This window comes from Oncorhynchus nerka, linkage group LG7, assembly GCF_034236695.1.
Source record: "Oncorhynchus nerka isolate Pitt River linkage group LG7, Oner_Uvic_2.0, whole genome shotgun sequence".
Lineage (NCBI taxonomy): Eukaryota > Metazoa > Chordata > Actinopteri > Salmoniformes > Salmonidae > Oncorhynchus > Oncorhynchus nerka.
Genome location: NC_088402.1, coordinates 39,070,302 through 39,086,163, shown reverse-complemented (window position 1 = coordinate 39,086,163; position 15,862 = coordinate 39,070,302). Strand labels below are relative to the sequence as shown.

Below are 15,862 nucleotides of genomic sequence, written 5' to 3'. Positions count from 1 at the left end.
AATGTTTGTGCTGCTACCATGTTGTGTTAGGCCTCTCTTTATGTAGTGTCACTTTTGTCGTGATGTGTCCTACATTTTTTATCCCCGTCCTCACAAGGGGGCCTTTTGGCTCTTGGTAGGCCGTCACTATAAATAAGAATTTGTTCTTAATTGACTTGACTTGTTAAGTAAAGGTTCAATAAAAACATTGTCTTCAAAGTTCATTTCTGTAATCTGTATTAGCATGTCACTCTTCTTGTTTTCCAAATGTACAATTCATGTTTTACTTTACCTTATGCCTTTACCCACAAAGCACCTGGTGAGCGTTATCAAAGTTTATTTAAAAGGAAATGTGCCCTTTGCTTCTCAGTGTACTAAAAGGAAAAATGGATAACAATTAAGCAGTCTTCCCCCGTAATCTTATTGAATTGGTAAAAACAAGGGAATCCAACCAAAGCATTTTAGGGAGATTTGAAAAATATTGAGTTTGATTAATCATTACCACTGTTTGCAGTCTCAAGCAAGAGGGATTCTGAACATTCCTTTGATGCAAACCAACCCAAACACCACCTTACTACATGCTGAGATGGGCATTGTTGGAGGTGTAGTCCATCACCCTGAACACAACTATTTCTGCAAAGTCAATGTGGGGGTTATGTCTGCATTAAGTAAGACACTGCTCTACAGTTCACGCTAATGCAAAGCTGTACCTGGTCATTTAGGTCAACGCATCTGCTTAATTGTATTCGTTTGGCATCTTGAACACAATTAAACTGACGGCCAGTCTGACTGCATATTACTTGGGTGAAATAGCGGCGTTCAGGCCACAAGGTGTCACTATGTGGACATAGCAACACCAAACGTACAACAAATGATTCATGACAAAGTTGATGTAGATCCTGTATTGGCCTTGTATAAATCTAAGTTACAGTACTCCTGTGTTCAACTCGTTCATCTTCTATTGCCAGCATTCTAGCATACTAACCCCAGACACCCAATTCATTCACCCATCTAAAATAAGAAGCAAAAAAAAATCTAAGAAAACAGGTCAAATAATATCTAATTTAACTAATTTTTACAGCTAAAATAAAAAAAATAACCTGACGTGATGCTGCTCCCTTCCTGCTCAATCCAGACACTGGGAAATAAAATTGGCATATAAATATGAATGTAAACATTGGCGGTAAACTACCACGTCCGTCGCCAGTTTAAATCTGTGGTGAAAGGTTTGCCCTCTCCCGTCTGAAAATGCGTACATTTTCAAGAGTTCACATTAGCAGGCACTAGTTTGGAAGTCAAGTGGGATAGCCTGGTCTCAGATCTGTTTGTGCAGCATAAACAGACCTGGTTTCAGACTAGTAATGGGAAGCGTGAACACCCAGAACGGTGGGGGCAGAGGTTATTCCGAGTCCGATAGGACGATCACTTCGTCCGGGTCACACTGGGTGGCCACGTTGACCTGAAAATGACACAAAATGGACGTTGGTAAGAGGTCTGCATACTGTACCGACAAAGGTTTTTAGTGACATGTCATGGCTGCGGAGCATGTGTATGACACACAGAGGTGACATGTTTTTGTTTTTTTAGAGGGGCGAGACGTGTTTCAGTGCAAGGGTACGATGTGCTGAGCATATGTGGGGTGGGGAAAAATGTGTAGTGATATCATTTACTCTCACCTTGTTTTTCTTCGGTGGCGGGGTGGACTGGGAGCTGGTGACCATCTCCTGGGTGGGAGTGTCTGCCCTGGTGGAGTCTGCCTGCAGGAGGCTACTGGTCACCACGCCCATGTCCAGAGGGATGTCACTCTGACTGCAGATGGAGAGAGAGATAATTCATTCATTCAAGTCTCTACAGTTGAAGATGGATAGATATCATCCATGGACTTTATTTAAACATAATTAAATGTGGGTGCTAGACTCACCTCCCATTGTGGTGCCTTAGATCCCCGTTGTGAAACTTCCTGGATTCCACCTCTTCTTTCCTCCTTCTCTTCCTGCCTCTGGAGGTGTCTTTGGGACTGGGTGGCCTGGGGCTGCAATTTGCTGACCTCGTCTCAGTGATGACCGTGCAGGAGTCCTCATTGGTCGAAATCAGCACTGGTGACGGAGGCAAAGAGACCTGATTCGCCGCCATGGGGGAGGCTGAGGAGTCCTTAGTTTCCACACTAGTGCTTACAGAGACAGCCGAAATGTGATTGGAGGAAACAACGTCTTCCTTTCTGAAGTTGGTATCGGATGATTCGTTCCCCTTGTCGGCCTCTATCGCCTCCGATTGGCTGGGGCTGTCTGTGGGGGATTGGTCGACTAAGGAGGAGATCCGCGGGGTGTCACCCCGGGAGACGGGGCTGATTCCTCTCGTCACAGAGTCTGTGTCCTCCTCAGCGTTCTCTTCTTTCTCTCCTCCAACCTGGTCTCCGTCACTCCCCCCATCAACCTCGGTTTCACTCTCGATTGCTGCCTCTACCTCGTTGTCCTCCTCCTCCTCTGAAAAAAATAAAACTCAAGTCAGTTGAAACTAGATTTTTATTTTATCTATCTATGTTGTCGCCAAAACCCAGGCCAACCAGTGTTAAAACACAATTTGAGAAAGGTGCTATGTAAATGCAAATGATCATCGTCACCTGGCCCTGCTTGTGCTTTGCTGGCCTGGATCTCCTCCTCGATGTCTGGATCAGACGACTCATCGTCTTCATCATCCTCTTCCTCAGCTTGTTCCTCACAATCATCCTCTCCCTTCGTCAAGGGATTGTCATCGGCTGTGGTGGCCTCCTGCGCCAATGACTGATACACAGAACAGACAGTGAGTGGTGCCGAGTGGTGACATAAGTCATTCATATACAGTTGAAGTCGGAAGTTTACATACTCCTTTGCCAAATACATTAAAACTCAGCGTTTCACAATTCCTGCCATTTAACCCGAGTACAAATGCCCTGTTTTAGGTCAGTTAGGGTCACCACTTTATTTTAAGAATGTGAAATGTCAGAATAATAGTAGAGAATGATTTATTTCAGCTTTTATTTCTTTCATCACATTCGTGGGTCAGAAGTTTACATACACTCAATTAGTATTTGGTAGCATTGCCTTTAAATTGTTTAACTTGGGTCAAACATTTTGGGTAGCCTTCCACAAGCTTCCCACCCAGTTGGGTGAATTTTGGCCCATTCCTCCTGACAGAGCTGGTGTAACGGAGTCAGGTTTGTAGGCCTGCTTGCTCACACACTTTTTCAGTTCTGCCCACAAATTTTCTACAGGATTGAGGTCAGGGCTTTGTGATGGCCACTCCAATACCTTGACTTTGTTGTCCTTAAGCCATTTTGCCACAACTTTGCTTGGGGTTATTGTCCATTTGGAAGACCCATTTGCGACCAAGCTTCAACTTCCTGACTGATGCCTTGAGATGTTGCTTCAATATATCCACATCAGTTTCCCCCCTCATGATGCCATCTATTTTGTGAAGTGCACCAGTCCCTCCTGCAGCAAAGCACCCCCACAACATGATGCTGCCACCCCAGTGCTTTTGTACCTGTTTCCTCCAGCATCTTCACAAGGTCCTTTGCTGTTGTTCTGGGATTGATTTGCACTTTTCGCACCAAAGTACGTTCATTTCTAGGAGACAAAACGCGTCTCCTTCCTGAGCGGTATGACGGCTGCGTGGTCCCATGGTGTTTATACTTGCGTACTATTGTTTGTACAGATGAACGTGGTACCTTCAGGCTTTCGGAAATTGCTCCCAAGGATGAACCAGACTTGTGGAGGTCTACAATTGTTTTTTTGAGGTCTTGCTGATTTCTTTTGATTTTCCCATGATGTCAAGCAAAGAGACACTGGGTTTGAAGGTAGGCCTTGAAATACATCCACAGGTACACCTCCAATTGACTCAAATGATGTCAATTGGCCTATCAGAAGCTTCTAAAGCCATGACATACACTTCTGGAATTTTCAAAGCTGTTTAAAGGCACAGTCAACTTAGTGTATGTAAACTTCTGACCCACTGGAATTGTGATAGATTATTTCACTTATAAATCAATGTTTCTAATCAATTGTTGGAAAAATCATTTTTAAAGCAGATGTGGAAAAGCTTTGGCTGATAATAACAGGTGACAATTACAGAATTGCCACCACGTTTCTCCTTCTACGTCTCTTACCTCTTTCTTCTGCCTGTCTCTCTCTATCCGTTTACTCCTCTCCTCCTCCTCCGTGTCGTCCTGCTTCAGGGCGTATTTGGAGATGACCTGCTCCAGGCTGGAGAGAGCCACCTCCCGGTTAGAGCGCAGCTTACGGGCCAACGTGGGGTCCAACAGGGCAGGGTCAGTAGCTGGTAAGAATGGGCAAAATGAAAGAGGGACAAAAAATGGTGGGAGTTAGTAACTTTGTAGTCAAATCTTCCTAAATAGTTTTCCCACGTTCGACCCGAAATGCATTTTTGTTTTTTACTTTTATTTAACTAGGCAAGTCAGTTAAGAACAAATTCTTATTTACAATGATGGCCTACCAAAAGGCCTCCTGCAGGGACGGGGGCCTGAGATCTTTATTTATTTTTTATTAAAATAAAATGTAGGACAAAACACACATCACAACATAAAGAGAGACCTAAGACAACACCATAGCAAGGCAGCAACACATGACAACACAGCATGTTAGCAGCACAAAACATGGTAGAAACATGATTGGGCACAGTCAACAGCACAAAGGGCAAGAAGGTAGAGACAATGTACTGGTGCATACTGCTGTCACTGTATCAACTACCAGGTTTTCACAGCTTGGTGAATGAAGTGTGTTACAGCTATTTTTAAATAATAAAATCGATACAGCAACATAACGGGATATTACCAATTTTTTAAAACGTTATATCATATAGTTTTGACAATATCACAATATTATTTTTGCACTAGTTGGCTGTACCTGCACCAAAACTCCAGTATTTTTCCATTCTAGCTTGTTCTCCATCTTATTTTGAAATAGCCTGGTTTTCAGCACTTATTTCCATGACTGATCAAAACTCTCTTGTGGCTCTCTCTTGTCCCTCTGCTGCAGACAGATGGTGAACATTATGTTTGGAAAATCAGATTGTAATAAAATCACAGTATCTAATTGCAATACATAAATGGCGCGGGAAGAAAAAGAAAATGGCGCCGGAAGAAATGGCAGCAGTTTTATGCCCAACCAATTGTGTGGGAGTTTATCACGTTATTTGTAACTTACTTTGTACATAATGTTTCTGCAACCGTATATTACGGGAAAAAGAGCTTCTGGATATCAAGACAGCGATCACTCACCTCGGATTAGACAAAGATTTTTTCTTCAACAAGCAGGAAGCACAGGACCTTCTCCAAACACCCGACAGGGCCAACATCCCCGTTATTTGCAAGAGGAGGAGACACAGGTAGAGGACACAGAGCGGGATGCCTCGTGAGGACCCGCAGGAGGCGAGTGGGAAAGCTGCTATTACCGTCAATATTAATCGCTAACGTGCAATCATTGGACAATAAATTAGATGAGGTACGATCACGAATATCCTACCAACGGGACATCAAAAACTTTAATATCCTATGTTTCACGGAATTGTGGCTGAATGACAACATGGATATTCAGCTAGCGGGATATATGCTGCACCGGCAAGATAGAACAGTACAGTAAGACGAGGGTGGGGGGGTCTGTGCATACTTGTAAACAACAGCTGGTGCACGAAATCTAAGGAAGTCTCTAGATTTTGCTCGCCTGAAGCAGAGTGTATTGTGATAAATTGCAGGCCACACTACTTGCCTAGAGAGTTTTCAGCTATACTTTTCGTGGCTGTTTATTGTTTATTTACCACCACAGACATATGCTGGCACTAAGACCGCACTCAGTCAGCTGTGTAAGGAAATAAGCAAACAGGAAACCACTCGCAGAGGCGGCGCTCCTAGTGGCCGGAGACTTTATTGCAGGGAAATTTAAATCAGTTCTACCAAATTTCTATCAACATGTTAAATGTGCAACCAGAGGGGGGAAAAAATTCTAGATAACCTCTACTCCACACACAGACACGTACAAAGCTCTCCCTCGCCCCATTTGGTAAATCCGACCACAACTCTATCCTCCCGATTCCTGCTTAAAAGCAAATATTAAAGCATGAAGCACCAGTGACTCGGTCTATAAAAAAGTGGTCAGATGAAGCAGATGCTAAACTACAGGACTGTTTTGCTATCACAGACTGGAACATGTTCCGAGATTCTTCCGATGGCATTGAGGAGTACACATCAGTCACTGGCTTTATCAATAAGTACATCGAGGACGTCGTCCCCACAGTAACTGTACGTACATACCCCAACCAAAAGCCATGGATTACAGGCAACATTCGCACTGAGCTAAAGGGTAGAGGTGCCGCTTTCAAGGTGCAGGACTCTAACCCGGAAACTTACAAGAAATCCTGATATGCCCTGCGACGAACTATCAAACAGGCAAAGCGTCAATGTAGGGCAAAGATTGAATCATACTACACCGGCTCCGACGATTGTCTTATGTGGCAGGGCTTGCAAACTATTACAGACTACAAAGGGAAGCACTGCCGCGAGCTGCACAGTGACACGAGCCTACCAGACGAGCTAAATCACTTCTATACTCGCTTTGGGAAAAGCTGCACTGAGGCATGCATGAGAGCATCAGCTGTTCCGGACGACTGTGCAATCACACTCTCTGTAGCCAAAGTGAGTAAGACCTTTAAACAGGTCAACATACACAAGGCAGCAGGGCCAGATGAATTACCAGGACGTGTGCTCTGGGCATGTGCTGACCAACTGGCAGTTGTCTTCACTGATATTAACAACATGTCCCTGATTGAGTCTGTAATACCAACATGTTTCAAGCAGACCACCATGGCCCCTGTGCCCAAGAACACAAAGGCAACCTGCCTAAATGACCACAGACCCGTAGCACTCACGTCCGTAGCCATGAAGTGCTTTGAAAGGCTGGTAACGGCTCACATCAACACCATTATCCCAGAAACCCTAGACCCGCTCCAATTTGCATACCGCCCAAACAGATCCACAGATGATGCAATCTCTATTGCACTCCACACTGCCCTTTCACACCTGGACAAAACTAACACTTATGTGAGAATGCTAATCATTGACTACAGCTCAGCGTTCAACACCATCAAAGCTCATCACTAAGCTAAGGATCCTGGGACTAAACACCTCCCTCTGCAACTGGATCCTGGACTTCCTGACGGGCCACCCCCAGGTGCTGATGGTAGATAACAACACATCTGCCATGCTGATCCTCAACACTGGAGCCCCCCGGGGTGCATACTCAGTCCCCTCCTGTACTCACTGTTCACCCACGATTGCATGGCCAGGCACGAGTCCAACACTATCATTACGTATGCAGACGACAACAGTGGTAGGCCTGATCACCGACAACGATGAGACAGCCTATAGGGAGGTCAGAGACCTGGCCGGGTGGTGCCAGAATAACAACCTATACCTCAACGTAACCAAGATTTAGGAGATGATTGTGGACTACAGGAAAAGGAGGACCGAGCACATCCCCATTCTCATCGATGGGGCTGTAGTGGAGCAGGTTGAGAGCTTCAAGTTCCTTGGTGTCCACATCACCAACAATCTAGAATGGTCCAAATACAACAAGACGGTCGTGAAGAGGGCACGACAAAGCCTATTCCCCCGCAGGAAACTAAAAAGATTTGGTATGGGTCCTGAGATCCTCAAAAGGTTCTACAGCTGCAACATCGAGAGCATCACTTCCTGGTATGGCAATTGCTCGGCCTCTGACCGCAAGGCACTACAGAGGGTAGTGCGTATGGCCCAGTACATCACTGGGGCTAAGCTGCCTGCCATCCAGGACCTCTACACCAGGCGGTGTCAGAGGAAGGCCCTAAAAATTGTCAAAGACCCCAGCCACAGACGGTTCTCTCTACTAACGCATGGCAAGTGGTACCGGAGTGCCAAGTCTAGGACAAAAAGGCCTCAACAGTTTTTACCCCCAAGCCATAAGACCCCTGAACAGGTAATCAAATGGCTACCCGGGCTATCTGCATTGTGTCCCGCCACCCACCACCCCCTCTTTTACAGTACTGCTACTCTGTTCATCATATATGCATAGCTACTGTTATTTTTCACTGTCTTTTTACTGTTGTTTTTATTTATTTACTTACCTATTGTTCACCAAATACATTTTTTGCACTATTGGTTAGAGCCTGTAAGTAAGCGTTTCACTGTAGTATTCGGCGCACGTGACAGATAAACTTTGATTTGACATTGTATCGTGAGGTCCCTGGCAATTCCTAGCCCTAGTGTGTAATTCTCTTTATTCTTTGACACAGAAAGACAGAATAACACACACACACACCCAACCAGGAATGTAGAGATGCGTGTATACTACATTCTCTTACCGGGTTTGTAGAGGTCTGTGAGGTGTGAGCCGAAGTTGTAGACCATGTCGAGGTGGCGTCTCTCCTGCAGTCGGTTTCCAGTCTCGCGGAAGGCATCCTGGGAGATCTGGGTCAGTTGCTTTCTGCTGAGGTTGAGGCCGTGGCGCTCGTTGGCCCGACGGACATGCTGCAGGATGTCCGTGTAGTCGGGGGGATTCAGCTGAGCCTCGGGACTATTGATGAAACGCTCAATCTGGATGTGGGAAAGGGTCAGAGTATATCGTTATGTTTTCATGCATTTATTTCCTAGTTATACTTATTTCCTTGATTTCTCTCCTACTTGGTTAGTTATAAAGCTCATTTTCACCCGTCGTCTATTTAACTAAATGAACAGTGGTCAAAAAGCATTGGGTTGTCAAACAATGAGTCGGTTGATTATGTCACGTGTTGGTTACCTTTCTGTTGACCTCAGGGTAGCGTGTCCCTTTGTATTGGATCCTCTGCTCGATCACTCGGCCTGTCAGACTGCTGCAGCCCTTCAGCTCACAGAGCTTATCATAGATCTTCATCATCTATACGAGAGAGAGAGATTTTCAGTGACTCAAAAAACAGTCGTTTCGCAGATACTTCTATCAAAGCCACGTACAGTTAACACATGTATTACTATGTGGCTCATGCAGGAATCAAACAAACCTCTGGTTTTACAAGCACCACACTCCAACCAACTGAGCGATTGGCCTTGGTGATCTGACCTTTCGTTTTAGCTTGTGCTCCTGGATATAGCTGGAGTCCTCCTCCTCCAGCTCGTTGACGCTCAGCTCCTTCTCCTGCAGCCGCCGGATCTCATCATTGTACATCTTCAGCAGGTTCTCCAGGTACGCAATCTGAGAGACCGAGAGTGATGGAGGTATGCCTGGTATATTTAATCTAGACCAATACAATGCTTTTAAACCCTTGAGGGTGACCAAGTGCACACTTTCAAAAGAAAAGGAATGGGGATAAAGCTATAGAGAACTCATGGACACTGTCCATCTATGGTACTGCTGACCTGTCTCCGGGAAGCCTTCTTCGTCTTCTTCTCCTTCTCGTCCTCCAACGCCTCCTCCTCCTTCTCTTCCTGCTGCCCTGAGGTAGACGGTAGCTCCTCTGTCGGTGCCTCCTCTTCCATCTCCTCCTTCTCCCCAGCGGTAGGCCCCACCTTCACAACACTCTGCCTCCTCTTGTCAGAGTGCTGTTTGAGGACGGTACACAGCTCGTTGATGTAGACGAAGGTCTTGGTGCGGCTGGCCTGGGCGCGCGTCAGGCAGCGGCCCAGCGTGTTGCGGAACTCCACCGAGGACAGAAAGTCCGGTGACGCCTTGGAGTGCTTTGCGTGCAGGAAGGTCATGACCTCGGGGCAGTCCTGCGTTTGGGCCGAGCAGTAATCTACAAACTGAACAAATGGAGGCAGGGGAGTGAACGAGGGAGAGAGGTTTAGAGGAGTGTTCTTCAATCTTTGCACTGGTTGGGACAGGGGGCGGGGCCAGAGCGGGGGGGGCTCCAGGGTGGACCCACAGAGTGGGTGCAGACTTCTGTTCCAGCTCAATACAAGGGCTTAAGGTTAGTGGATTAGTTATAAATCAGGTGTGTTAGTGCTGGGCTGGAAAAGAAGCTTGCACACACTATGGGATTCGAAAAACACTGATTAAGAAGTTCCAAATTCGAGAGTATCACGCACAATCACGTTATGATTTCAGTGACCTGACAACATTGTGATGAACTAATAGCCAGCAAAGACTCAGTCACATTAGCAGTGTTGCTTGCCAGTGTTGCAGCGCAACTCATGTATTTGTAGTGTGACCGTACCAATCATCCCCACTATCCATCCATTAATGTACCCTCTTACCTCAGTAAAGAGCTTCTGGTTCTCTGCTTTAAGAACATGGCTCTCTTTCTTCACCATGGCGAAAGGAGATTGGGTGATGTGAGTAGGAGCGGGCTGCTGGATTTTGGGGGGAGTACGCTGATTGGCTGAGAGTTTAGAGGAGGTGGTGGAGGATGAAGGCTGAGGCCTCTCCTCCTCTTCATCATCATCAAGGATTACAATACTGTCCATCACTGCTGCTGAGGCAACCGCCATCAGATAGGGACTATTCTTTGCTGAAGAAAGGCAAAAACAATGGTGTTAAAATGATGCCTCAGGCAAATTCAAAAGTAACATAGCACTGTTATCACTGTCATGCAATCTGAAACCTAGGCCTATATCCTGCTCTGTTCAGTGATTCCTACTGTAGTTCAAATAACAAGGTGTTGGTTTAGTGAGTCTATCTAATGCAAGGCCTACGCCCTTCAACGTTTTGTTACATTTATGGTCAACCATTTTTACAATATGAGAATGACACAGGATCAGGCGCAGTCACAAACACCCCTGGATAGCTCTGGCTAGGCCAGGGCTTGCTACACATTATCCAATGCAATCTCCACCCCTGTCTTTTTTTCACACGCCCGAATCACAACAAATATAACAAACATTGTTTGTACGCTTACGTTATCTACAACGAAAATAGACTGGACACGGACCATCAGCTCAGACAGTCAGTAACGTTAACTAGCTAACTTAGCTAGCTAAACGTAAGGAACTCTTGCTAGCTAACTTAATTACTTAGCGCGTAACGTTAACAGCTAAAGTGGAGAAGTATTATGTGATTAAACGAGAAGGCGCTGATTGAAACCTATCAGGAAAATACCACATTTACCAGATTGTTTACTGTCAACCTCAACTGCATCAACACTCCAAAAACCATTGTTGGGTGTGCTGATGACTAGCTAGCTAGCGTGCTAACGTTAGTTAGCAACAAGCTAACTTTAGCTGGCTGGTCAGGAAAGCGCCAACATCTCTGGGTAAAATGGTATCGGTGTGACAAAGACAACATGTAAACAAATAATTTGACTATCTTTATGTATGAAATGCAGATGTATATAATACAGCTACTGTTTTCAGACAGTGGTTAGACGGTTAGCTATGGACAAAACAATGATAGTCAACTTACGCGCTCGACACCGAAATTTCTCCCTGCGCGAGAACATTCATGCCTACCATTGGTTGGTTGTCATTCAGTAACGTCGTCGATCATTGGCTATTCACTTGTTTTTTGTCCAAAGTGTCTCCATTTGCCGGTCAGGTTTTTGTACATATTAATAGCATTAACATAAAATATTATAATAACATATATATATTCCTATATATTTATATATAAACTACCGGTCAAAAGTTTTAGAACACCTACTAATTCAAGGGTTTTTCTTTATTTTTACTATTTTCTACATTGTAGAATAATAGTGAAGACATCAAAAGTATTTAGTCAGCCACCAAGTTCTCCCACTTAAAAAGATGAGAGAGGCCTGTAATTTTCATCATAGGTACACTTCAACTATGACAGAAAAATGAGCTTCTTAAAGAAGGTCTGTGAGAGCCAGAAATCTTGCTTGTTTGTAGGTGACCAAATACTTATTTTCCACCATAATTTGCAAATAAATTCATTAAAAATCCTACAATGTTATTTTCTGGATTTTCTTTTCTCATTTTGTCTGTCATAGTTGAAGTGTACCTATGATGAAAATTACAGGCCTCTCTCATCTTTTTAAGTGGGAGAACTTGCACAATTGGTGGCTGACTAAATACTTTTTTGCCCCACTGTAAGTATTCACATCCTTGAGTCAAGTTGTGTGGAAGCAGAAGCACCCCTAGTCAAAGATCCTAGGATTTTCATATGATAAGTACTTCTTATCTACTTATCACATGACCAATAACACAAATTAAACAGGCGAAACTGTTCTGAAGATGAACAAAGGCTTTATTACATCCCATCACAAATAATCTTAATTTACTCAAAGTTGTTGCTCATTCCTGACGACACATTAATCTAACAACTCTGATGTGATGGTAGGAACATCAATAAGAAAAAAACGATTCACAGTAGCCTATACTGTCTATACAAGGCAAGATATCATTAAATATTACCCAAAACAAACTAAATGTAAACAATATATAAACACACTTCCATGATGAAAACAAATCTATATTCTAATTGAAAAGATTACCTTCAGAATCCATAGAAAGCAAATAATGACAGGGTTCAATCTTCAAATACAGGGTCCATTAACCAATTAGAACCACTAATAACACAACATAAAATTATCTGCATCCACATGTACACACGCTCATATGCACAAGTCTCTTAGTCTCCTAGTGGTTAGAGGGTTGGACCAGTAACCGAAAGGTTACTGGATCGAATCCCTGAGCTGACAAGGTCAAAATCTGTCATTCTGCCCCTGAGCAAGGCAGTTAACCCACAGTTCCCCGGGCTCCGAAGACGTGGATGTCGTTTAAGGCAGCCCCCCCGCACCTCTCTGATTCAGAGGGTTTGGGTTAAATGCGGAAGACACATTTCAGTTGAATGCATTCAGTTGTACAACTGACTAGTCCCCATTTCCCTTTCCCCTTCTTTGAGAGATTAATTTTCATACTGTTATAAAACAGTAGTTTAATTTGTCAATATTTAAATCAGTCATCTATTAAAATACGTTTTACAACTAAAATATTTTTTACAATATTCTTGTCAGGTAAATTCATTGTCAACTGCTGTCAGAAACTAAATATCTTATTTCCATGTGCCACCTTCCACATCCTTCCAAAACTGTACACTTTTATTCCTGAAATTCCAGCTTTGTTCCATTACACACTCACCTGGAAGTCCCAGGTGTTATCACATTTACTTCACTTTCTGTAATTGAGAGAGGATGAGGATGACCCCAATGTGTGTAAACTAACAAAACAGACAATGGGAGAAATCCAAAGATCTCATTCAAAATTCACTAATACACAAAAGATAATGTCTTCATATTATATAGTAATCCAGGGGCTGGAGTTTTAACTAGAGGGACAGAGCTTGAGATAAAAACAGTTTTGGGCAAGACAGTGTAAGCTGGGAAATATACATAGATACAGTGTATTTGGAAAGTATTCAGACCTCTTTGTCATGCCCTGACCTTAGTTATCTTTGTTTTCTTTATTCTTTTGGTTAGGTCAGGGTGTGACAAGGGTGCTTTGTTTAGTTTTTATATTTGTCTAGGGTTTTTAGTATGTCTAGGGTTTTTTGTAGCTTTAGGGTTTTCTAGTCTAGGTGTTTATAAGTCTATGGTTGCCGAGATTGGTTCTCAATCAGAGGCAGCTGTTTATCGTTGTCTCTGATTGGGGACCAAATTTAGGTAGCCATATTCCTTGGGTATCTTGTGGGTTGTTATTCTATGTTTAGTTGCCTGTCTGCACTAGCCATATTAGTGTCACGGTTCGTTTTGTTGTTTTGTATAGTTCAGTGTTCTTTCTTCAATAAAGAAGTATGTACGCTTACCAAGCTGCGCCTTGGTCTCCTCCATATGACGACCGTGACACTCTTCCCCTTTTCCACATTTTGTTACTTTACAGACTTATTCTAAAAGTTATTAAATAAACATTGTCCTCATAAATCTACACACAATACCCCATAATGACAAAGCGAAAACAGGTTTTTAGAAATTTAATAAAAAAACAGAAATACCTTATTTACATAAGTGGTCTCCATCATTCTTAAATGGAAGAAGTTTGGAACCACCAAGACTCTTCCTAGAGCTGGCCCCCTGGCCAAACTGAGCAATCGGGGGAGAAGGGCCTTGGTCAGGGAGGTGACCAAGAACCGGATGGTAACTCCTACAGAGCATCCGAGTTCCTCTGTGGAGATGGGAGAACCTTCCAGAAGGACAACCATCTCTGCAGCACTCCACCAATCAGCCCTTTATGGTAGAGTGGCCAGACGGAAACCACTCCTCAGTAAAAGGCACATGACATACCATTTGGAGTTTGCCAAAAGGCACCTAAAAGACTCTCAGACCACGAGAAACAAGATTCTCTTTTCTGATGAAACCAAGATTGAACTCTTTGGCCTGAATGCCAAGCGTCACGTCCTGGCACCATCCTTACGGTGAAGCACGGTGGTGGCAGCATCATGAGGTGGGGATGTTTTTCAGTGGCAGGGACTGGGAGACTTGTCAGGATCGAGAGAAAGATGAACGGAGCAAAGTTTAGAGAGATCCTTGATGAAAACCTGTTCCAGAGCGCTCAGGACCTCAAACTGGGACGAAGGTTCACCTTCCAACAGGACAACAACCCTAAGCACACAGCCAAGACAACGCAGGAGTGGCTTCGAACATCTCTGGAGAGACCTGACAGTGACACTCCCCATCCAACCTGACAGAGCTTGAGAGGATCTGCAGAGAAGAATGGGATGAACTCCCCAAATGCAGGTGTGCCAAACTTGTAGCATCCTATCCCAGAAGACTCAAGGCTGTAATCACTCTCAAAGGTGCTTCAACAAAGTACTGAGTAAAGGGTCTGAATTACTTACAGTATGTAAAAATAATATGTCCGTTTTTTTATTTTATACATTTGCAACATTTTTTGCTTTGCCATTATGGGGTATTGTATGTAGATTGATGGGGGGGGAAACACAATCTAATCCATTTTAGAATAAGGCTGTAACATAACAAAATGTGGAAAAAGACAAGGGGTCTGAATACTTTCCAAAGGCACTGTACAGAGTAGTTACATGTAACTACAAAATATGTCTGACAACATTTAATAAAGCGTAATTACCTTTTCTTGTGGGTTAACATCATCAAACCCTTTAAAGACAAGAAAAGGACAAGCATTAGATTGACAAACAAGATACAAATGCATTCTTTGGATGGACACAGTCGCTTTACGGCTTCAACATCGTACGTTACATTAGTGTAATTTGTGTGTATCTTAGTTCAAACTGATTGTAGTTACCAGAGCTAAAAGTCCAGGAGACGACCTGGATCAAACCATAGATCCCCAGGGCCACAGCAACCATCGCCATATAGTCCTCAATGGAGGGAGCACTGACACCTGATTGGGGTGAAGAGGTAGTGAGTACATTGAAGACATATGCATGAGTGTTGTATTAAATCAAATGTATTTGACTTTTCAGATCAAAATAATTGCATATCAGTAATAATACTAGTATGCCAAGAGACACTGACCATAACCACAGATCTAGGATCAGATGACCTTACCCCAATCATAACCTTTGCCTTTACAGGGATATAAATATCTGGCTCTGAATCAGTGGATAGGGGTAACATCCATAAACTTAATGCAGCTCTATTAAATTCTCTCACCAGCGATATTGAGGGTGACGCTGGCCCGCCGGGTGCCTCCATTGTGGACGGCCACACAGGTGACCTCCCCGCCCAGGTCCAGCTTGGCTGAGTCCAACTCCACACGGCTGGTCTGGCTGAAGGTGCTGTCTGGACCCTGTCTGTGGCCTGTCACGCTGCCCTGACCCAGGGGCCTGACCTTACCGTCCAGCCCTGTTAACACCCAGCGGAACTACAGGGAGAGGGGGTAGAATCCTGACGCCTCGCACTGCACCGTCACCACCTGGCCGGGCATGGAGAGAGGGAGCGGGGAGCGGAAGAT

General features: G+C 44.1%; 1 protein-coding gene across 1 annotated transcript; it reads right to left on the bottom strand.

Annotated features, from left to right (window-relative positions):
- Positions 1-199: 199 nt before the first annotated feature.
- Positions 200-11,457, bottom strand: LOC115131619 (death domain-associated protein 6-like). The gene is made up of 11 exons (XM_029663464.2): positions 11,376-11,457; positions 10,232-10,485; positions 9,395-9,778; positions 9,099-9,230; positions 8,802-8,918; positions 8,368-8,599; positions 4,124-4,293; positions 2,600-2,759; positions 1,901-2,462; positions 1,656-1,788; positions 200-1,438 (listed from the first exon to the last, which is right to left on the bottom strand). The coding sequence occupies exons 1-11, from the start codon at positions 11,410-11,412 to the stop codon at positions 1,379-1,381; spliced, it is 2,241 nt and encodes a 746-aa protein (XP_029519324.2). The 5' UTR covers positions 11,413-11,457; the 3' UTR covers positions 200-1,378.
- Between the last annotated feature and the right edge of the window lie 4,405 nt (positions 11,458-15,862).